Genomic DNA, 23,476 nt, shown 5'->3' with positions numbered 1-23,476 from the left:
GATTGAGGAATTGATAATTAAGGTCATTAACAGAGATTCAGTGCAAAAGGGTATAGCAGGACAACTTCCGATGAAACTGGAGGGCGCACAGTTCAAATAAATAATCATAAAAATTATAAATATTAACCATTTAGGTACATACAAGTGTCTTACATCGGTTGAAAGCTTAAATTCTTGTTAATCTAACTGCACTGTCTGATTTACATTAGCTATTACAGTGAAAGCATGCCATGCGATTGTTTGAGGACGGCGCCCCATATAAAAATATTTTTCCACCGGCACAGGTTTCATAAATTAAATATTTACTTACTTTTTGAAAATCTTCCTCTGATTTGTCATCCAAAGGGTTACAGCTATAACATGTAGTGTTGTTTTGTTAGGTAAAATTGTTCTTTATATCCCAAAAAGTCTGTTTAGTTGGCGCCATCGATTTGAGTAATCCACTCGTTCAACATGCAGAGAAAGGAATCTGAAAATCTACCCCTAAACTGTGTTTCAACAAGTCAAAATACGTTTCTATTTACACCTCAGATACCCTAAAATGTAATCAAACTATAATATTTCTTATGGAAAGAACTATGTTCAATAGGAAACCGATTTTTGCAGGTGCATCCTTTCTTCATGGCGCGGGCAAACACAAATTTTCAAGACTGTGTCCCTGTACTAAAACTGATATTTCTTAGACTGCTGAAACCCTGTGGAAGCCATAGGAATTGCATCCTGGGAGCTAGAATTGAGTGTGCCCTTATACTTGCCATTGTAAGAGGATGGTCTCTCTCTCAAAACAATTCTGGTTGGTGTTTCTTTGGATTTTCTCCTACCATATCTATTGTGTTATATTCTCCTACATTATTTTAACATTTCTACAAACTTAAAAGTGTTTTATTTCCAATGGTAACAATTATATACATATCCTGGCTTCAGTGCCTGAGCAACAGGTAGTTTACTTCGGGCACGTCATTCAGGCGGAAATTGAGAAAAAACTAGCCTTATTTTATTTCATAGTTGATTGTGCTTCAAACACACCTATATGTATGGGCACATGATGGCACAGCAACAGAAGACCTGAGTCAAGATGTCAGCATTCAGGCTGCATCAACGGTCCTGCTCGCTCTTTCCCCAAACATCTGATACTTCTGCATTCACTGGTGCAAAAGGATGACTACTTTCATTAAACTCATGTTTTGAATCTTTGTTTGACACAGTGTGCTTTTCTCCTGCCTTGCTGTACCTTGTCACACAGACAAACCCTATATTCCAATACAATACAACTACATTTAATATATAAAAAAAAAATCATAAATAAACCGGCCAGTTTATTAGGTACACCCATCTTGCCTCCAGAAGAGCCTGAATTCTTCAGGACATGCATTCTACAAAGTGTTGGACATGTTTGTTACTCAATTGGTATCAAGGGACCTAACGTGTGCCAGTAAAACATTCCACACATCAGTACACCAGCCTGTACCAGTGACACCAGGCAGGATGGGTCCATGGACTGATGTTACTTACACCAAATCCTGACTGAGCATGATGCAACAGGAACCGAGATTTATCAGATCAGGAGATGTTTTTCTACTCCTCAATTTTCCAGTGTTGGTGATCGCGTGTCCACTGGAGCTGCTTCTTCTTGTTTTTAGCTTAGGAGTAGAACCCGGTGTGGTCGTCTGCTGCAATAGCCCATCCATGACAAGGATTGACGAGTTGTGCGTTCTGAAATGTCGCTCTGCACACCACTGTTGTACTGCGTCGTTATCTGTCTGTTTGTGGCCCGCCTGTTGGCTTGCACGATTCTTGTCATTCTCCTTCGACCTCTCATCAACAAGCTGACTGGATATTTTTTGTTTGTCGTACCATTATCAGTAAACCCTAGACAAGGTTGTACGTGAAAAGTCCAGGAGGGCGGCCATTTCTGAGATACTGGATCCGGTGTGCCTGGCACCGACAATCAAACCACACTCAAAGTCACACAGGTCACACGTTTTGCCCATTCTAACGTTCAATCTAACAGTAACTGAATGCCTCGATGCCTGTCAGCCTGCTTTATATAACAAGCCACGGCCACGTGACTCACTGTCTGTAGGAGCGTGAACGAGTTGGTGTACCTAATAAACTGTCAGGGTAAGTGTATATTGTATATATATTTTTTCTATCACCGTATATGGTTCATCTGTGTTGACAAATGCATGTGATATCTTAACATGAATTTGATTTTCCTCACCTTTCTTTTTCCAATGAGATAGGAGGACCGGGATGTGTATGCTTTCACATTGTAAATACACCATCTTCCTCTTCTTCCTCCTCTTCCTCTTCCTCTCTTACAGCCATGGCGACGACTTGATAGTCACACCATTTGCACAGGTCAGTGCCCATGTGCTCCACTTTCACTTTTGCCACAGTGGGCAAAACTGGTTAAAATGACATCATTAAACCATATAGCAAGTTTTGCCTGCTGGGTAAACCTTTATAATTTTTTGGGACCTGACTCTTACCTCAGTACAAGTTGCTTCAGATAATGTCGAAGGCCAACATGTTTTTGGTACACAAAGACATTGTTTATAAATTAAGGACGTTATTGCTGTTGACATGATGTCACATAGTGTCTGATGTGTCCCGATGTACCCCACCCTGTGTAGGTACTGGCTAGTTTGAGAACGGTACGGAATAACTTTGCTGCACTAACCAACTTGCAACAAGACAGAGCCTCAAACAAGTGAGTATATTCATTGTAGTGTATTGCTAAAATGTATGAGTGAGTGAGTGAGAGAGAGGGTGGGGGGTGAGACAGAGACAGACAGAGAGAGAAAGAGTGAGGGAAAGACATCCCTGATCAAACCCTTATTTCTCTGTGGTTACCTTTAACAGGCGGTCCCCTATGTGTAACCAACAACCACCCATCACCAAGTCCTCTTTCTCAGGTAAGACCAACACACACACACACACACACACACACACACACACACACACACACACACACACACACACACACACACACACACACACACACACACACACACACACACACACACACACACACACACACACACACACACACACACACACACACACACACACACACACACACACACACACACACACACACACTGTACTGCAACCAAGTGAACTGATATGACAGCGGACCTCTTTCTGTGAACTGATATGACAGCGGACCTCTTTCTGTGGACTGATATGACAGCGGACCTCTTTCTGTGGACTGATATGACAGCGGACCTCTTTCTGTGGACTGATATGACAGCGGACCTCTTTCTGTGGACTGATATGACAGCGGACCTCTTTCTGTGGACTGACAGTTGCTTTCTTTCACATGAAGATCCTGAGTGAACTCTTTCAATCACAAGTGCAATGTAGTGAGTTGAATTGACTTCAACCATTTTCCTCCGTGGGCATCATAGGTAATCTACAAACGTCTTCCAGCGGGCATTGCAGTAGCATATACAATACATTTCTGTGTTGTTGTCCAGTAAAATCAGGACATAGATTTGGTTACAGAAGGAGGACTCCACTTCCCAGTTTTCTGAGTAAAACTCATGTGCATGGACTTACATGTTTTTGGGCCTTCTAATGTCCACTTTGAACTTGGAATGCATGCCTGCGTTTCATTGGGTTGGACGCTGATCCTCTGAAGTGTTTGTATGTGGGAACATTTACTATTGAGCCGTGCCAGAGGACAACGTTTTGGTTGGCCTCAGTCCAGTGTCGTGTTCATAAGAGCACGCGACGGAAAACGTTTTGCAACTGAAAACAGGAAATTAGCATTTCTTATCAGATAAGTCCAGGTAGTCGCTCCTTGTTTACGTCAGTTTTATTCTGTTTGGTGCCTAATGAACAAGATCCTGTCTTGTTGGTTTGTCGTATGACAGGGAACACATCTGGCTCGGTTCTGATACAGTGCATCCTGCATTCCTTCCTTCATTCCTTGCAATGATTTCAGATCTGGATCTGAGAGGGTTGGATTGGTTAATAGGCTTTCACTTATCCAATCATGTCATGTCAATCAATACCTAGGGTGTCTGGTTAGACTGTAAACTCTCCTTCCAGGCTCACATTAAGCATCTCCAATCCAAAATTAAATCTAGAATTGGCTTCCTATTTCGCAACAAAGCATCCTTCACTCATGCTGCCAAACATACCCTCGTAAAACTGACTATCCTACCAATCCTCGACATCGGCGACGTCATTTACAAAATAGCCTCCAACACTCTACTCAGCAACATGGATGTAGTCTATCACAGTGCCATCCGTTTTGTCACCAAAGCCCCATATACTACCCACCACTGCACCCTGTATGCTCTCATTGGCTGGCCCTCGCTTCATATTTGTCGCCAGACCCACTGGCTCCAGGTCATCTATAAGTCTTTGCTAGGTAAAGCCCTGCCTTATCTCAGCTCACTGGTCATCATAGCAGCACCCACCCGTAGCACGTGCTCCAGCAGGTATATTTCACTGGTCATCCCCAAAGCCAACTCCTCCTTTGGCCGCCTTTCCTTCCAGTTCTCTACTGCCAATGACTGGAATGAATTGCAAAATTCACTGAAGCTGGAGTCTTATATCTCCCTCACTAACTTTAAACACCAGCTGTCAGTGCAGCTCACAGATCATTGCACCTGTACATAGCCCATCTGTAAATAGCCCACCCAACTACCTCATCCCCATATTGTTATTTATTTTTTGCTCCTTTGCACCCCAATATCTCTACTTGTACATTCATCTTCTGCACATCTATCACTCCAGTGTTTAATTGCAAAATTGTAATAATTTTCGCCACTATGGCCTATTTATTGCCTTCCCTAATCTTACTACATTTGCACACACTGTATATAGAATTTTCTATTGTGTTATTGACTGTATGTTTGTTTATTCCATGTGTAACTCTGTGTTGTTTGTGTCGCACTGCTTTGCTTTATCTTGGCCAGGTCGCAGTTGTAAATGAGAACTTGTTCTCAACGGGCCTACCTGGTTAAATAAAGGTGAAAAAATATATATGTATGGATCAGTTATAGCCCCATGGTATAAAGGAGAAAAGGAGGCATGTTTTAAGTGTTTGTGGACTGTAGTGACTTCTGGGGTGCATTGGTGAGTGATGGTGGTGGTACTATTGGAGTTACATGGTGTGTGATGGCGTTGGTACTGCAACACCAGTACCAGATGTATACAGCAGAGGGAGACAAAGAGCATGTTTTACACATTGGTGTCCTGTTGTGCTTTCTAAAGCATCTTTAAAGTTGATGATTCAAAGGACAGTAATACACTGGTCTTTAAGATTGGTTTCTTGTCTTAACTCAGCTGTTTTTTTCACTCCTGCATGACTGTAATACAGATTTGAGCTTGAATACCACTTGCCATGTTATTGGTCCCGTGTGGCTCAGTTGGTAGAGCATGGCGCTTACAACGCTAGGGTTGTGGGTTCATTCCCCACGGTGGGACCAGGATGAATATGTATGAACTTTCCAGTTTGTAAGTCGCTCTGGATAAGAGCGTCAGCTAAATGACGTAAATGTAATGTAAATTGTAGGGCTATCATGAACATCTAATGATCCCACGCTGGTGTCTCTAGCATAGGTGACCGACACAGGGCTTGTGACGTTCTAAAGTTTGTGTGCATGCATGTGTGTTTTGTACCTGTGCCATTTCCGTTGTTGCATAATGAAGTTGTATTGGATCTGTAAAAGAAGCCACTGGGAAAAGTAATGGTACCATTCTAGTTCATTAACCAGAATAATCAAGACCCAGCTTGATCCTTGGCACCCGCTAATACTAATTGATTCGACTTGATTATGTGGAGGAGGAGCTCTAGACTAGACTTCATGGCCAAAAGTTGTGAAGGCTCGCGAGCATCTCATTCCAAAATCATGGGCATTAAAATGGAGTTGGTCCCCCCTTTGCTGCTATAACAGCCTCCACTCTTCTGGGAAGGCTTTCCACTAGATGTTGGAACATTGCTGCGGGAACTTGCTTCCATTCAGCCACAAGAGCATTAGTGAGGTCGGGCACTTATGTTGGGCAATTAGGCCTGGGTCACAGTCAGCGTTCCAATTCATCCCAAAGGTGTTAGATGGGGTTGAGGTCAGGGCTCTGTGCAGGCCAGTCAAGTTCTTCCACACCGATCTCGACAAACCATTTCTGTATGGACCTCGCTTTTTTCATGGGGGCATTGTCATGCTGAAACAGGAAAGGGCCTTCCCCAAACTGTTGCCACAAAGTTGGAAACACAGAATCGTCTAGAATGTCATCGTATGCTGTAGTGTTGAGATTTCCCTTCACTGGAACAAAGGGGCCTAGCCCAAACCCTGAAAAACAGCCCCAGCTTGGGGATTCAATCTAGCGACCTTTTTGTTACTGGCCCAATGCTCTAACCACTAGGCTACCTGCCACCCCACAAGCCCTCTTAGGCTTGTGTGCAGCTGAAGCTCCCGACGAACAGTTCTTGGACTGACGTTGCTTCCAGAGGCAGTTTGGAACTCGGTAGTCAGTGTTGCAACCAAGGACAGATGATTTTTACAAGCTACACGCTTCAGCACTCGCCGGTCTCTTTCTGTGAGCTTGTGTAGCCTACCACTTTGCGGCTCAGCCGTTGTTGTTCCTAGATGTTTCCACTTCACAATAACAAATCAAATCAGATGTATTTATGAAGCCCTTTTTACCGGCGCAGCTCTAGCAGGGCATACATTTGACGAACTAACTTGTTGGAAAGGTGGCATCCTATGACCCGTACCACATTGAAAGTCACTGAGCTCTTCAGTAAGGCCATTCTACTGCCATTGTTTTTCTATGGAGATTGCATGGCTGTGTGCTCAATTTTATACACCTGTCAGCAACGGGTGTGGCTGAAATAGCCGAATCCACTAATTTGAAGGGGCGTCCACTTATATAGTGTTTATTTAGAACTAAAAATAGCCACCCTCTTTATTTCCAAGGATACCGAAAATATGTGACCATGTTGCCTAATAACATCAATGCTGAGGTTGGGATTAATTGATGTATATGTGTCAATACTGGTGACCCCAAGACTTACTGTAAGTTTAATTAGATTCATAAAGAAAAATATTATTCTAAGTCAGATGTCTTCATGAATTCATCAGTTGATCATATGTCGCCTTATTCAATTACCATACCCCTGTTGTCTTCCATCAAACAAGGATGAAGACATTTTTTTTTTTTTATGTTATCAGCAATCTGAAAAGCAGTGGAAGTGTTCAATTTACGGGGCACATACATGTCCGTCCCCTATGGTAGTGTTTCCCAGACCTCTCCTAGACTACCCATACACAGTATTGGATCTCTTCCAGTACTAGCACACCTGATTCAACTGGTCAACTAATCAGGGATGTGCTACTACTGCAGTCTACATCAAATAAGGGATTGACTAGAGGAACTTTGGTAGAGATATAGGAAACCCCGAGCTAGCTCACTAACTAGTCCGTTAGCTAATTCTACCAAGCACCATTGTTTTATTGACAATTGCTTGGGACTCCTGATCCTCTATAGCTCCGGTCCAGGGTTTAGCATGAGCCCTTGCCGTTTCCCTGAGATGGGCGGGCCCGGTGTGTCTCGCTGAGCAGGAGAAGAATGCCATTGACGTCATAGGAGATGTTGTCAGCAAGGACAGAGGACCCCTGCTTCAAGAGGACCCCTGTTTTTAAGCTTCTGAAACCCCCCAGCCCAGCCACTGACTTTCTGCACAGCCATTTGAAGGACAGAGAAAGAGAGAGAGATGCTATTGACGTCAGAGGAGATGTTGCCAGCAAGGACAGAGGACCCCTGCTTCAAGATGACCCCTGTTTTTAAGCTTCTGAAACCCCCCAGCCCAGCCACTGACTGTCTGCACAGCCATTTGTGCGAGAGAAATAAATATATAGAAAAGGGAAGAGAGATGAGGAGAATGCAGAGAGGGGGAGAGAAACAAAGATGGTGATGGAGACGCAAGCAAAGGCTAAGAGAAAGGGGGGATCCAGAGAGAGATGCATTTTTGTTTTCTACTCTGTCTCTTTGTAGCTCTGTCCTCCTCTCACTTACTCTTTCATTGTCCATCACATGAGTCACAGAGAGGTTACCCAAACACTGTGCAAGCCCATGACATCACATCTACAGGCAGACATACTGAACACAAGGTGCCATTCACAGAGTCAGCCTAGCATACTGTAACACCAGCACCACAACCTACAGTTAAGAACAAATTCTTATTTACAATGACAGCCTACCCCGGCCAAACCCAGACGATGCTGGGCCAACTGTGAGCCGCCCAATCACGGCCAGATGTGATGCAGCCTAGATTCTAACCAGGTACTGCAGTGATGCTTCTTGTACTGAGATGCAGTGTCTTAGACCACTGCGCCACTCAGGAGCCCCATAAGCAATATATATATATACACACAACTTAAAACAACTCAACACATAGCAGCATTAATATGTTTAGCAGCGTAACTAAGCTCCACCACAAATCTTCGATTTAGAACATTTCCAGATGACTAGAGTGTTGTCTGCCCTGATCCAGGATTAGGTAAAAACACCGGGAATATGTGGCTGAGCGGAAATACCCCTGCATCATTTCCTAATGAGGATTAATCATGAGGAGATTCAGCTTGACTGACTACTATTCATAATCCCACTGGCAGAATACTCTCAGTGAGTGTCTGTGTGCGTGCTTATGTGTTTGTCATCATGTTTTCTTTGTCTGTTTTTATAGTCATAACCACAAGTCATATAGTCATATCACTGATCTAGAACATGATTGGATAGGTTAAATCATGGCTTAGTGATTACGTCAAGGAAGGGAAGAAGGAAGGATGCGAAGTCTTCGAACAGGACATATCCATCAACCTTAACCGTTAGATACTAACCTAACTACAGATTACACCAACTATACACCAACTTTAACCATTGGAGGGGGTTCAGTAGACATCTGACCCTGTATCAGTGGTTAGGGGCTCAGATCTGAACCTGTGACTCCAGTCCAGTCTGGGTAGTCTGTTACTCCAGTCCGGCTCTTCTTGTGTGCTGAGCAGTGTTTTCACAGGAAGCAAGCGTTTTCAACTCATGCTTTTTGAGTCAGCCATCTCTCCTATTGACGTATTGCTTTAACCACAGTCAGACCCGCTTGGACATTTCTCTCCATCTGTCTGACCGTCCATCTGTCTGTCAGAGCAGTGGTCATCGTCATTGTGTCATCGCTGCAGGGAGGACAGGGGATTTGAGACAGAAAATAAACTCAACCGTGGCTCTCTGTGTGTGTGTGTGTGTGTGTGTGTGTGTGTCTGTGGGCTACGAATGGGGTTCTCTGTCTTTAGAGGAGGAGGTGTGTGTGTGTGTGTTTGGAAGGGGGGTCTTGGCTTTGTCTTAGACTTCTCCTTTGTCGATGACTCCTCATCACGGTAGGCTGAGGAAGTTTTCCTGTTTTTCCTTCTGGATATCCCTGGGAAGAGTGTTGATCATGTAGAGATGTGTGAGATGGATTTTCCTGCTATCCCAAATCTGGGAATCCTCTGGGTTGGATAGAGCACAACTCTGTCCGGACCGTCGAAAGATTTGTGTGTAGGCGTTGGATTCCATGTGTGTTTTTTGGTTTTCAGCTCGTGGAGCATGGGGGCTGTGCTTTCCCATCAGGGCTTTTGCAAGGCTGGACTCGTTTAGTGTGACACTGTGGAACTTCCCCTAGATGTTAGAACTGTGGATTCTAGAACTGTATGTTGTGGATTCTAAAACGTCTCACTCTGGATTGTAGAATGGTCCATTGTGGATACCAGAACTACACTCTGTGGAACTTTCTCTTCTTGGGATTCTAGAACTACTTCTACTACTACTGTAACTACTCTCTGGAGGACTGAGAGAGGGACAGAAGGGTGATTGTTGACACTTTCAGGGTTATGAAAGATACTTAGCTACAGCCAGAGACCATCTCAGAGACAAGGATTTTCCCCTGTTCAATATCTCTGTGGGGAAGCTATCATCACCGTAGACACTTTTTGCTCTTCAAGCCCCTCTAACCATGAAGAGTCACCTATGCTTCCACTCTGGCAACCCGGGCATTGCACTCGTCTATGGCATCACCACCGACGAAACGCAAGAGATGACATCGCACACCCCTGTCAAACGCCTCAAAACTGACCACCACCACTCACCACCCCTACCTGTCCCCGTCCCCCTACCCCCTGTTCCCCTTTCCTCCGTCCCCTGTCTCCCCCCTCCAGAGGAGGCCTACCAGAAGCTGGCCACAGAGACGCTGGAGGAGCTGGACTGGTGCCTGGACCAGCTGGAGACCCTGCAGACCAGACACTCTGTCAGCGAGATGGCCTCCACCAAGGTATGACCACTATCTAACTAATTATTACTACTCAGACTATCTAGACAAGACCACTATCTAACTAATTATTACTACTCATTTATCTAGACAAGACCACTATCTAACTAATTATTACTACTCAGACTATCTAGACAATACAACTATCTAACTAATTATTACTACTCAGACTATCTAGACAAGACCACTATCTAACTAATTATTACTACTCAGACTATCTAGACAATACTCCCATAAGTCTTTGGGTGAACTGCCATATGTCTGTGGGCATGGCGTTGGGTAGTGGATTTGGTTTTGAGGTAGCGCTTTACAGTAGACCTACAGGGTCTGGGACCAAGGTCTATGTCTTAAAGTGGGATGGAGAGGAGGACACAGAGTGTGATCGTGAGTGCCCAGTCACATCCCTCTCTCTGAGCCCAATTAAACACTGAGATATAAAGAACATCAGCACCATCATGAGATATACAACATAACACAACTACAGCCTACGGGTATAACTCAAGTTAAAAATCTGACCGTTAAAAATATCCTGCATATGATATTACACCACCCATATGATATTACACCACCCATATGATATTGTTACACCACCCATATTATATTACAACACAACCCATATTGTATTACCCGACCACCCATATGATATTACACCACCCATAGGATATTACAACTCAACCCATATGATATTACCCAACCACCCATATGAAATTACACCACCCATATGATATTACTATACCACCCATATATGATATTACCCGACCACCCATATGATATTACACCACCCATATTATATTACAACACCCATATTATATTACAACACAATCCATATGATATTACCCGACCACCCATATGATATTACACCACCCACATGATATTACACCACCCATATGATATTACTACACCACCCATATGATATTACACCATCCATATGATATTACTACACCACCCATATTATATTACAACACAACCCATATGATTTTACCCGACCACCCTTGTGATATTACACCACCCATATGATATTACACATCCATATGATATCACACCACCCATATGATATTACAACACCACCCATATTATATTACAACACAACCCATATGATATTACTTCACCACCCATATAATAATACCCAACTACCCATATGATATTACTGTACCACCCATATGATATTACCACACCCATAGGATATTACAGCATCACCCATATGATATTACTACACCACCCATATGATATTACAGCACCACCCATATGATATTACCCGACCACCCATATGATATTACTTCAGCACCCATATGATATTACAGCACCACCCATATGATATTACTACACCACCCATATGATATTACAGCACCACCCATATGATATTACTACACCACCCATATGATATTACTACACCACCCATATGATATTACAGCACCACCCATATGATATTACTACACCACCCATATGATATTACTACACCACCCATATGATATTACAGCACCACCCATATGATATTACTGCACCACCCATATGATATTACTACACCACCCATATGATATTACCACACCACCCATATGATATTACATCACCACCCATATGATATTACAGCACCACCCATATGATATTACTACACCACCCATATGATATTACTACACCACCCATATGATATTACAACACAACCCATATTATATTACAGCACCACCCATATGATATTACTACACCACCCATATGATATTACAGCACCACCCATATGATATTACTACACCACCCATATGATATTATTGCGCCCATATACGCAGTGCTCATTTAGTGTACCAGACAAAATATTCACAGAACTTAATTTAATCTATGAGTTAAGAAATACTTCCTAGTACAACTGCACTGCACTCAGTACCTTTCACCTATGAGCTATTCTCTTCTTGTCCACAGTCACATGACAGATATGAAGGTTACAGGTGGACATATTGTTGACTATCATGCAGAGGATGAGGTTCGTTGGAAAGCAGAAAACAGTAATACTGCTGGATGAATCCCTTTGTTAAAATGGGTGTTTCAAGTTGAATGCCATTGTTAAAATTGATGTTTCAGGTTGAATCCCATTGTTAAAATGGGTGTTTCAAGTTGAATCCCTTTGTTAAAATGGATGTTTCCGGTTGAATCCCATTGTTAAAATGGGTGTTTCCGGTTGAATCCCATTGTTAAAATGGGTGTATCAGGTTGAATCCCATTTTTAATATGGGTGTATCAGGTTGAATCCCATTGTTAATATGGATGTTTCAGGTTGAATCTCATTGTATATATGGGTGTTTCAGGTTGAATCCCATTGTTAAAATGGGTGTTTCAAGTTGAATCCCTTTGTTAAAATGGATGTTTCAGGTTGAATCCCATTGTTAAAATGGGTGTTTCAGGTTGAATCCCATTGTTAAAATGGGTGTATCAGGTTGAATCCCATTTTTAATATGGGTGTATCAGGTTGAATCCCATTTTTAATATGGGTGTATCAGGTTGAATCCCATTTTTAATATGGATGTTTCAGGTTGAATCTCATTGTATATATGGGTGTTTCAGGTTGAATCCCATTGTTAAAATGGGTGTTTCAGGTTGAATCCCTTTGTTTATATGAACATGCTTACAGCACTGCTGTCTTGGGTTAAACCACTTCCTGTTCAGTCCTTTACATGTGGCTGCTTGTTGATGCTGTTAGGTAGCTCGACTCTCCAAGTGTACGTCTCTTATGTCTAGGTTATGTACTCTTATGTCTAGGTTATGTACATGAGTAAATGTTCAATGTATTGTTTACCTGTGTGTTCTGCCCTGGGAGCAGCTAAGTCAGACAAGCTGCCCCACAGTTGCTCAGCTACAGTAGCAGCATGCAGGCAGGCTCTTGGAAAGCTTCTCACTTAGATCCAAAATGTCAGTCGCAGGGAGCCAGTCTCAGGCAGATGTTTTGTACACATGGTAGGCAGGCTACAGTACATGTACGTGCTGGATAGGGAACCTAAGTGGGCTAGCGTTAGCCTAGCGTTAGCAGCATCCTGCTCTGCTCTCTGGCATGGCTCCGGAGACTGCTGATAAGTCTGGCATGGCTCCGGAGACTCCAGCTGATAACATTGTGATGTCATCAGTATGCTCGACCGTCTCGATGAGGAATGAGGGACAGCACAATGTGTTTCTGTGTGAGTACCAGGTACCTGTTTGTAACGGTGTGTGTGTACATCTTCTGGGGAACTGTGTCTGAGGGAATGTGTGTGTAAAGAAGGCTTGTTGCTGTTTTTATCAGGTTCTGGTTTGACCTCTAGCTTGCACACAACTGTTGTTATTCCAGCGAGGGATGCCGGGTGTGTGTGTGTGTGTGTGTGTGTGTGTGTGTGTGTGTGTGTGTGTGTGTGTGTGTGTGTGTGTGTGTGTGTGTGTGTGTGTGTGTGTGTGTGTGTGTGTGTGTGTGTGTGTGTGTGTGTGTGTGTGTGTGTGTGTGTGCTGCTAGACTAAAGGTCATTGGACCGATGCCAAGTATAGACACAACTGGAGATGCCCGTCACGCCACTTAGAAGACACTTTTAATGCCAAGCAACTTACATTGCAGAGAGTTCAGACATTTTGTAGTATGCGTATGTGATCTCTGCGAGCATTGAATCCATGACCTTGCTAGCACCCTGCTCTTATCAAGTGGCCCTTCTTATTAAATATACAATTCTGCCATTAACAGTCAGTGGTAGAGTTTATTGTTAACCTTTTATTTCTGTATTATATTTCCTGTTTCTCTGTCTGTGTAGGCTCTTTGTGCACCACAAGTGTAGCAGGTAGCCTAGCGGTTAGAGCGCTGGGACAGCAACCCAAAAGGTTGCTTGTTTGAATCTCCAAGCCGGCAAGGTGGAAAAATCTGCCGTTCTGCCCTTGAGCAAGGTAGTTAACCCCTAGAACACCTGCTCTCTGGGCGCTGATGACATGGATTAAGGCAGCACCCCGAACCTCTCTGATTCAGAGGGCAGGCATTCAGTTGTGCAACTGACTAGGTATCTCCTTTCCTCACCTAGTGTTTGAACATTGTTGTCTTTTCTTAAAGCATCTGCAGAGTCCGTTATCAACAATTACATGTTCCCTCTTTTTTTTCATGCCCCCATGCTTACAGAACTGTGTGTGTGTGTGTGTGTGTGTGTGTGTGTGTGTGTGTGTGTGTGTGTGTGTGTGTGTGTGTGTGTGTGTGTGTGTGTGTGTGTGTGTGTGTGTGTGTGTGTGTGTGTGTGTGTGTGTGTGTGTGTGTGTGTGTGTGTTTCTGTACTGTCTGTGTTAATGTACAGTATGTGCCCATATGTGTCTCTGTCCGCTTTCTCTCTCTCTCTCTCTCCGTCTCCCAAATGCGTGTGTTTGAGTTATCTAATCCTCTTTGACCACAATCAGCCCCCTTGTTGTTCCGGTGGGGACTGGGGGCTTTTCTAGGTACAGATAGAGAGACCAGCCTAAACACTGGTCTCTTTGTATGGAAACACCATGGATATCAGCCTAAACACTGGTGTCTTTATACCGAAACACCAGGGATATCAGCCTGAACACTGCTCTCTTTATACCGAAACACCAGGGATATCAGCCTAAACACTGGTCTCTTTATACAGAAACACCAGGGATATCAGCCTAAACACTGGTCTCTTTATACAGAAACACCAGGGATATCAGCCTAAACACTGGTGTCTTTATACAGAAACACCAGAGATATCAGCCTGAACACTGCTCTCTTTATACAGAAACACCAGGGATATCAGCCTAAACACTGGTGTCTTTATACAGAAACACCAGGGATATCAGCCTTAACACTGGTCTCTTTATACAGAAACACCAGGGATATCAGCCTTAACACTGGTCTCTTTATACAGAAACACCAGGGATATCAGCCTAAACACTGGTGTCTTTATACAGAAACACCAGGGATATCAGCCTTAACACTGGTCTCTTTATACAGAAACACCAGGGATATCAGCCTCAACACTGGTCTCTTTATACAGAAACACCAGGGATATCAGCCTTAACACTGGTCTCTTTATACAGAAACACCAGGGATATCAGCCTTAACACTGGTCTCTTTATACAGAAACACCAGGGATATCAGCCTTAACACTGGTCTCTTTATACAGAAACACCAGGGATATCAGCCTTAACACTGCTCTCTTTATACAGAAACACCAGGGATATCAGCCTAAACACTGGTCTCTTTATACAGAAACACCAGGGATATCAGCCTTAACACTGGTCTCTTTATACAGAAACACCAGGGATATCAGCCTGAACACTGCTCTCTTTATACAGAAACACCAGGGATATCAGCCTGAACACTGCTCTCTTTATACAGAAACACCAGGGATATCAGCCTGAACACTGGTCTCTTTATACAGAAACACCAGGGATATCAGCCTTAACACTGGTCTCTTTATACAGAAACACCAGGGATATCAGCCTGAACACTGCTCTCTTTATACAGAAACACCAGGGATATCAGCCTAAACACTGGTCTCTTTATACAGAAACACCAGGGATATCAGCCTTAACACTGGTCTCTTTATACAGAAACACCAGGGATATCAGCCTGAACACTGCTCTCTTTATACAGAAACACCAGGGATATCAGCCTTAACACTGGTCTCTTTATACAGAAACACCAGGGATATCAGCCTAAACACTGGTCTCTTTATACAGAAACACCAGGGATATCAGCCTCAACACTGGTCTCTTTATACAGAAACCAGGGATATCAGCCTTAACACTGGTCTCTTTATACAGAAACACCAGGGATATCAGCCTTAACACTGGTCTCTTTATACAGAAACACCAGGGATATCAGCCTAAACACTGGTGTCTTTATACCGAAACACCAGGGATATCAGCCTGAACACTGCTCTCTTTATACCGAAACACCAAGGATATCAGCCTAAACACTGGTCTCTTTATACAGAAACACCAGGGATATCAGCATAAACACTGGTGTCTTTATACAGAAACACCAGAGATATCAGCCTGAACACTGCTCTCTTTATACAGAAACACCAGGGATATCAGCCTAAACACTGGTGTCTTTATACAGAAACACCAGGGATATCAGCCTTAACACTGGTCTCTTTATACAGAAACACCAGGGATATCAGCCTTAACACTGGTCTCTTTATACAGAAACACCAGGGATATCAGCCTAAACACTGGTGTCTTTATACAGAAACACCAGGGATATCAGCCTAAACACTGGTCTCTTTATACAGAAACACCAGGGATATCAGCCTCAACACTGGTCTCTTTATACAGAAACACCAGGGATATCAGCCTTAACACTGGTCTCTTTATACAGAAACACCAGGGATATCAGCCTTAACACTGGTCTCTTTATACAGAAACACCAGGGATATCAGCCTAAACACTGCTCTCTTTATACAGAAACACCAGGGATATCAGCCTAAACACTGGTCTCTTTATACAGAAACACCAGGGATATCAGCCTTAACACTGGTCTCTTTATACAGAAACACCAGGGATATCAGCCTGAACACTGCTCTCTTTATACAGAAACACCAGGGATATCAGCCTTAACACTGGTCTCTTTATACAGAAACACCAGGGATATCAGCCTAAACACTGGTCTCTTTATACAGAAACACCAGGGATATCAGCCTAAACACTGGTGTCTTTATACAGAAACACCAGGGATATCAGCCTCAACACTGGTCTCTTTATACAGAAACACCAGGGATATCAGCCTTAACACTGGTCTCTTTATACAGAAACACCAGGGATATCAGCCTTAACACTGGTCTCTTTATACAGAAACACCAGGGATATCAGCCTTAACACTGGTCTCTTTATACAGAAACACCAGGGATATCAGCCTTAACACTGCTCTCTTTATACAGAAACACCAGGGATATCAGCCTAAACACTGGTCTCTTTATACAGAAACACCAGGGATATCAGCCTTAACACTGGTCTCTTTATACAGAAACACCAGGGATATCAGCCTGAACACTGCTCTCTTTATACAGAAACACCAGGGATATCAGCCTGAACACTGCTCTCTTTATACAGAAACACCAGGGATATCAGCCTGAACACTGGTCTCTTTATACAGAAACACCAGGGATATCAGCCTTAACACTGGTCTCTTTATACAGAAACACCAGGGATATCAGCCTAAACACTGGTGTCTTTATACAGAAACACCAGGGATATCAGCCTTAACACTGGTCTCTTTATACAGAAACACCAGGGATATCAGCCTTAACACTGGTCTCTTTATACAGAAACACCAGGGATATCAGCCTAAACACTGGTGTCTTTATACAGAAACACCAGGGATATCAGCCTAAACACTGGTCTCTTTATACAGAAACACCAGGGATATCAGCCTCAACACTGGTCTCTTTATACAGAAACACCAGGGATATCAGCCTTAACACTGGTCTCTTTATACAGAAACACCAGGGATATCAGCCTTAACACTGGTCTCTTTATACAGAAACACCAGGGATATCAGCCTAAACACTGCTCTCTTTATACAGAAACACCAGGGATATCAGCCTAAACACTGGTCTCTTTATACAGAAACACCAGGGATATCAGCCTTAACACTGGTCTCTTTATACAGAAACACCAGGGATATCAGCCTGAACACTGCTCTCTTTATACAGAAACACCAGGGATATCAGCCTTAACACTGGTCTCTTTATACAGAAACACCAGGGATATCAGCCTAAACACTGGTCTCTTTATACAGAAACACCAGGGATATCAGCCTAAACACTGGTGTCTTTATACAGAAACACCAGGGATATCAGCCTCAACACTGGTCTCTTTATACAGAAACACCAGGGATATCAGCCTTAACACTGGTCTCTTTATACAGAAACACCAGGGATATCAGCCTTAACACTGGTCTCTTTATACAGAAACACCAGGGATATCAGCCTTAACACTGGTCTCTTTATACAGAAACACCAGGGATATCAGCCTTAACACTGCTCTCTTTATACAGAAACACCAGGGATATCAGCCTAAACACTGGTCTCTTTATACAGAAACACCAGGGATATCAGCCTTAACACTGGTCTCTTTATACAGAAACACCAGGGATATCAGCCTGAACACTGCTCTCTTTATACAGAAACACCAGGGATATCAGCCTGAACACTGCTCTCTTTATACAGAAACACCAGGGATATCAGCCTGAACACTGGTCTCTTTATACAGAAACACCAGGGATATCAGCCTTAACACTGGTCTCTTTATACAGAAACACCAGGGATATCAGCCTGAACACTGCTCTCTTTATACAGAAACACCAGGGATATCAGCCTAAACACTGGTCTCTTTATACAGAAACACCAGGGATATCAGCCTTAACACTGGTGTCTTTATACAGAAACACCAGGGATATCAGCCTTAACACTGGTCTCTTTATACAGAAACACCAGGGATATCAGCCTTAACACTGGTCTCTTTATACAGAAACACCAGGGATATCAGCCTAAACACTGGTGTCTTTATACAGAAACACCAGGGATATCAGCCTGAACACTGCTCTCTTTATACAGAAACACCAGGGATATCAGCCTTAACACTGGTCTCTTTATACAGAAACACCAGGGATATCAGCCTAAACACTGGTCTCTTTATACAGAAACACCAGGGATATCAGCCTAAACACTGGTGTCTTTATACAGAAACACCAGGGATATCAGCCTCAACACTGGTCTCTTTATACAGAAACACCAGGGATATCAGCCTTAACACTGGTCTCTTTATACAGAAACACCAGGGATATCAGCCTGAACACTGGTCTCTTTATACAGAAACACCAGGGATATCAGCCTTAACACTGGTCTCTTTATACAGAAACACCAGGGATATCAGCCTTAACACTGCTCTCTTTATACAGAAACACCAGGGATATCAGCCTAAACACTGGTCTCTTTATACAGAAACACCAGGGATATCAGCCTTAACACTGGTCTCTTTATACAGAAACACCAGGGATATCAGCCTGAACACTGCTCTCTTTATACAGAAACACCAGGGATATCAGCCTGAACACTGCTCTCTTTATACAGAAACACCAGGGATATCAGCCTGAACACTGGTCTCTTTATACAGAAACACCAGGGATATCAGCCTTAACACTGGTCTCTTTATACAGAAACACCAGGGATATCAGCCTGAACACTGCTCTCTTTATACAGAAACACCAGGGATATCAGCCTAAACACTGGTCTCTTTATACAGAAACACCAGGGATATCAGCCTTAACACTGGTCTCTTTATACAGAAACACCAGGGATATCAGCCTGAACACTGCTCTCTTTATACAGAAACACCAGGGATATCAGCCTTAACACTGGTCTCTTTATACAGAAACACCAGGGATATCAGCCTAAACACTGGTCTCTTTATACAGAAACACCAGGGATATCAGCCTAAACACTGGTGTCTTTATACAGAAACACCAGGGATATCAGCCTAAACACTGGTCTCTTTATACAGAAACACCAGGGATATCAGCCTGAACACTGCTCTCTTTATACAGAAACACCAGGGATATCAGCCTAAACACTGGTCTCTTTATACAGAAACACCAGGGATATCAGCCTGAACACTGCTCTCTTTATACAGAAACACCAGGGATATCAGCCTAAACACTGCTCTCTTTATACAGAAACACCAGGGATATCAGCCTGAACACTGGTCTCTTTATACAGAAACACCAGGGATATCAGCCTAAACACTGGTCTCTTTATACAGAAACACCAGGGATATCAGCCTAAACACTGGTCTCTTTATACAGAAACACCAGGGATATCAGCCTGAACACTGCTCTCTTTATACAGAAACACCAGGGATATCAGCCTGAACACTGGTCTCTTTATACAGAAACACCAGGGATATCAGCCTAAACACTGGTCTCTTTATACAGAAACACCAGGGATATCAGCCTCAACACTGGTCTCTTTATACAGAAACACCAGGGATATCAGCCTTAACACTGGTCTCTTTATACAGAAACACCAGGGATATCAGCCTAAACACTGGTCTCTTTATACAGAAACACCAGGGATATCAGCCTTAACACTGGTCTCTTTATACAGAAACACCAGGGATATCAGCCTGAACACTGGTCTCTTTATACAGAAACACCAGGGATATCAGCCTTAACACTGGTCTCTTTATACAGAAACACCACCTAATCCTGAAATCCTTTCGTTGTTTACCATTGTTCCTGCATGTCATGGTAACTCTATGGACTCCCATTCAAGTCCAGGTCTCTAACCCACCAAGGACTAGTCTCCTTGACTGTTATATCACATTCTCCATGATACACTATGTATGGGGAATTGAGATGTTCAGCTTTGTGTACTTGATGCCAGTTATCTTGTTTTCGTGGTCATGAGATGGACTTGACACTATTGTAATTGTAGGTCATAAGCATTCTTCTATCTTCCTTGAAGCGTTGACTTCTAAGTCATGATGTTGTTGGTGGCATTTATTTAGTGTTCTTGGACATGTAGTAAGCTACGTTCCTATTGAAGCCAGAGATGGGAGAGATGTGCTCAACTTAATTGTAATTGTAGATACAAGCATTTTTCCTTGAGACTTTTACAGTTGCTTATTTTGGTCTAAATGGTTGAAATGACCTTTAGAATAGAAATCATTAGATGAACGTAGGCACGTTATATGTTTGTGTGAAATGTGACTGTGTGGGTGTGAGATGCAGTCCTCTCTCTCTTTCACCCTTCAGTCCTCTCTCTCTTTCACCCTTCAGTCCTCTCTCTCTTTCACCCTTCAGTCCTCTCTCTCCTTCACCCTTCAGTCCTCCCTCTCTTTCACCCTTCAGTCCTCCCTCTCTTTCACCCTTCAGTCATCCCTCTCTTTCACCCTTCAGTCCTCTCTCTCTTTCACCCTTCAGTCCTCTCTCTCTTTCACCCTTCAGTCCTCTCTCTCTTTCACCCTTCAGTCCTCTCTCTCCTTCACCCTTCAGTCCTCTCTCTCTTTCACCCTTCAGTCCTCTCTCTCTTTCACCCTTCAGTCCTCTCTCTCTTTCACCCTTCAGTCCTCTCTCTCTTTCACCCTTCAGTCCTCTCTCTCCTTCACCCTTCAGTCCTCCCTCTCTTTCACCCTTCAGTCCTCCCTCTCTTTCACCCTTCAGTCATCCCTCTCTTTCACCCTTCAGTCCTCTCTCTCTTTCACCCTTCAGTCCTCTCTCTCTTTCACCCTTCAGTCCTCTCTCTCTTTCACCCTTCAGTCCTCTCTCTCTTTCACCCTTCAGTCCTCTCTCTCTTTCACCCTTCAGTCCTCTCTCTCTTTCACCCTTCAGTCCTCTCTCTCTTTCACCCTTCAGTCCTCTCTCTCTTTCACCCTTTAGTCCTCTCTCTCTTTCACCCTTCAGTCCTCTCTCTCTTTCACCCTTCAGTCCTCTCTCTCTTTCACCCTTCAGTCCTCTCTCTCTTTCACCCTTCAGTCCTCTCTCTCTTTCACCCTTCAGTCCTCCCTCTCTTTCACCCTTCAGTCCTCTCTCGCTTTCACCCTTCAGTCCTCTCTCTCTTTCACCCTTCAGTCCTCTCTCTCTTTCACCCTTCAGTCCTCTCTCTCTTTCACCCTTCAGTCCTCTCTCTCTTTCACCCTTCAGTCCTCTCTCTCTTTCACCCTTCAGTCCTCTCTCTCTCTCTCACCCTTCCTTTCCCCCTTTTTCCCTTCCCTTCGTTTTCTTGTTTATGTTTTTCCCACTGCACTGAGAATGTGCCTGGCGTACCGGCATCACTCTGCCCAGCTGCATACTGATGAAGGCACACACACATACACACAGTCACACACATACACACACTCTCGCTCGCTCTCTCTCTCTCCCGCAGACACACACACTGTGCTCAGACACACACACACACACTGTGCGCAGACAGACAGGCTTAGGCATGTGCCACACACCCCACCTCGGCTGCAGACCCGCATGCTCACCCATGTTACCATGGAAACCATGTCGTCAATTCAATCCCGGCTCTGTGTTAAAAGAGAGAGAGAGATAGCTGTGTGTTTATTTGTGTGTGTGTCTGTCTCTCTTAGCAGGCATTTTAAATATTCCACATAAGGTCACAGGTTGATTATACTATCTTACTGGAAACTGTAACATAATGTACCCTGGATTCCAACTTAACTCATCTAGCATATACATGCATCACCTGCCATAACAGAGATGGCTCAACTCCTTCAGGGGCTTAAGGCCAGGGGCTTCCTGGTGCCAATGAGGAGAGGTAAAAAGAGCAGAGGAGAGGAGAGGAGAGGAGAGGAGAGGAGAGGTGAAGAGAGGTGAAGAGAGGTGAAGAGAAGACAGCAGAGGTGAAGAGAGTTGAAGAAAAAACAGAAGAGGTGAGGAGAGGGGGAGATTGGAAAGGAGAGGAGAGGGGGAGAGAGGAAAGGAGAGGAGAGGTGGGGAGAGAGGAAAGGAGAGGAGAGGTGGGGAGAGGGGGAGAGAGGAAAGGAGAGGAGAGGTGGGGAGAGAGGAAAGGTGAAGAAAAGAGAGGAGAAGGAGGAAGAGGTAAAGAGAGGAGAAGAAGGAGGGAAGGAGGAAAATGTGAAAGAAATGGCCAGTGGAACGCAAGAGGGATCATCTGGGAGATCTTATGTCAGTGTGAGGAGAAGAGATGGAGAGCAAGAAGGATATACGAGTCCAACCAGTATGAATAAGAGAGGGAGGGAGGGAGGGAGGAGCCTTGTCTCATACTGTATGGACTGTAGCCATCTATTCTGTTGTTGTCCTGTCATACTGTATGGACTGTAGCCATCTATTCTGTTGTTGTCCTGTCATACTGTATGGACTGTAGCCATCTATTCTGTTGTTGTCCTGTCATACTGTATGGACTGTAGCCATCTATTCTGTTGTTGTCCTGTCATACTGTATGGACTGTAGCCATCTATTCTGTTGTTGTCCTGTCATACTGTATGGACTGTAGCCATCTATTCTGTTGTTGTCCTGTCATACTGTATGGACTGTAGCCATCTATTCTGTTGTTGTCATGTCATACTGTATGGACTGTAGCCATCTATTCTGTTGTTGTCCTGTCATACTGTATGGACTGTAGCCATCTATTCTGTTGTTGTCCTGTCATACTGTATGGACTGTAGCCATCTATTCTGTTGTTGTCATGTCATACATCTTGATATCAG

The 23,476-nt window shown here is 43.7% G+C and overlaps 1 protein-coding gene across 8 annotated transcripts in view; it reads left to right on the top strand.

Moving 5' to 3' along the window:
- LOC139544336 (3',5'-cyclic-AMP phosphodiesterase 4D-like) overlaps positions 1-23,476 on the top strand; it is a 335,143-nt gene that overhangs the window by 279,493 nt on the left and 32,174 nt on the right. For 7 of the 8 annotated variants that reach the window (XM_071351319.1, XM_071351324.1, XM_071351323.1 and 4 more), the window contains 4 exons: positions 2,325-2,361; positions 2,637-2,713; positions 2,866-2,918; positions 10,206-10,318. In XM_071351319.1, the coding sequence (XP_071207420.1) occupies positions 2,325-2,361; positions 2,637-2,713; positions 2,866-2,918; positions 10,206-10,318 (280 nt within the window). The remainder of the gene's footprint in view (positions 1-2,324; positions 2,362-2,636; positions 2,714-2,865; positions 2,919-10,205; positions 10,319-23,476) is intronic. The other variant, XM_071351325.1, reaches the window with a different exon arrangement.

This window comes from Salvelinus alpinus, chromosome 18 (genome assembly GCF_045679555.1).
Source record: "Salvelinus alpinus chromosome 18, SLU_Salpinus.1, whole genome shotgun sequence".
In the NCBI taxonomy this organism is placed as follows: domain Eukaryota; kingdom Metazoa; phylum Chordata; class Actinopteri; order Salmoniformes; family Salmonidae; genus Salvelinus; species Salvelinus alpinus.
Note: the sequence above shows the minus strand (reverse complement) of the source record. Positions and strands in the feature narration are given on the sequence as shown.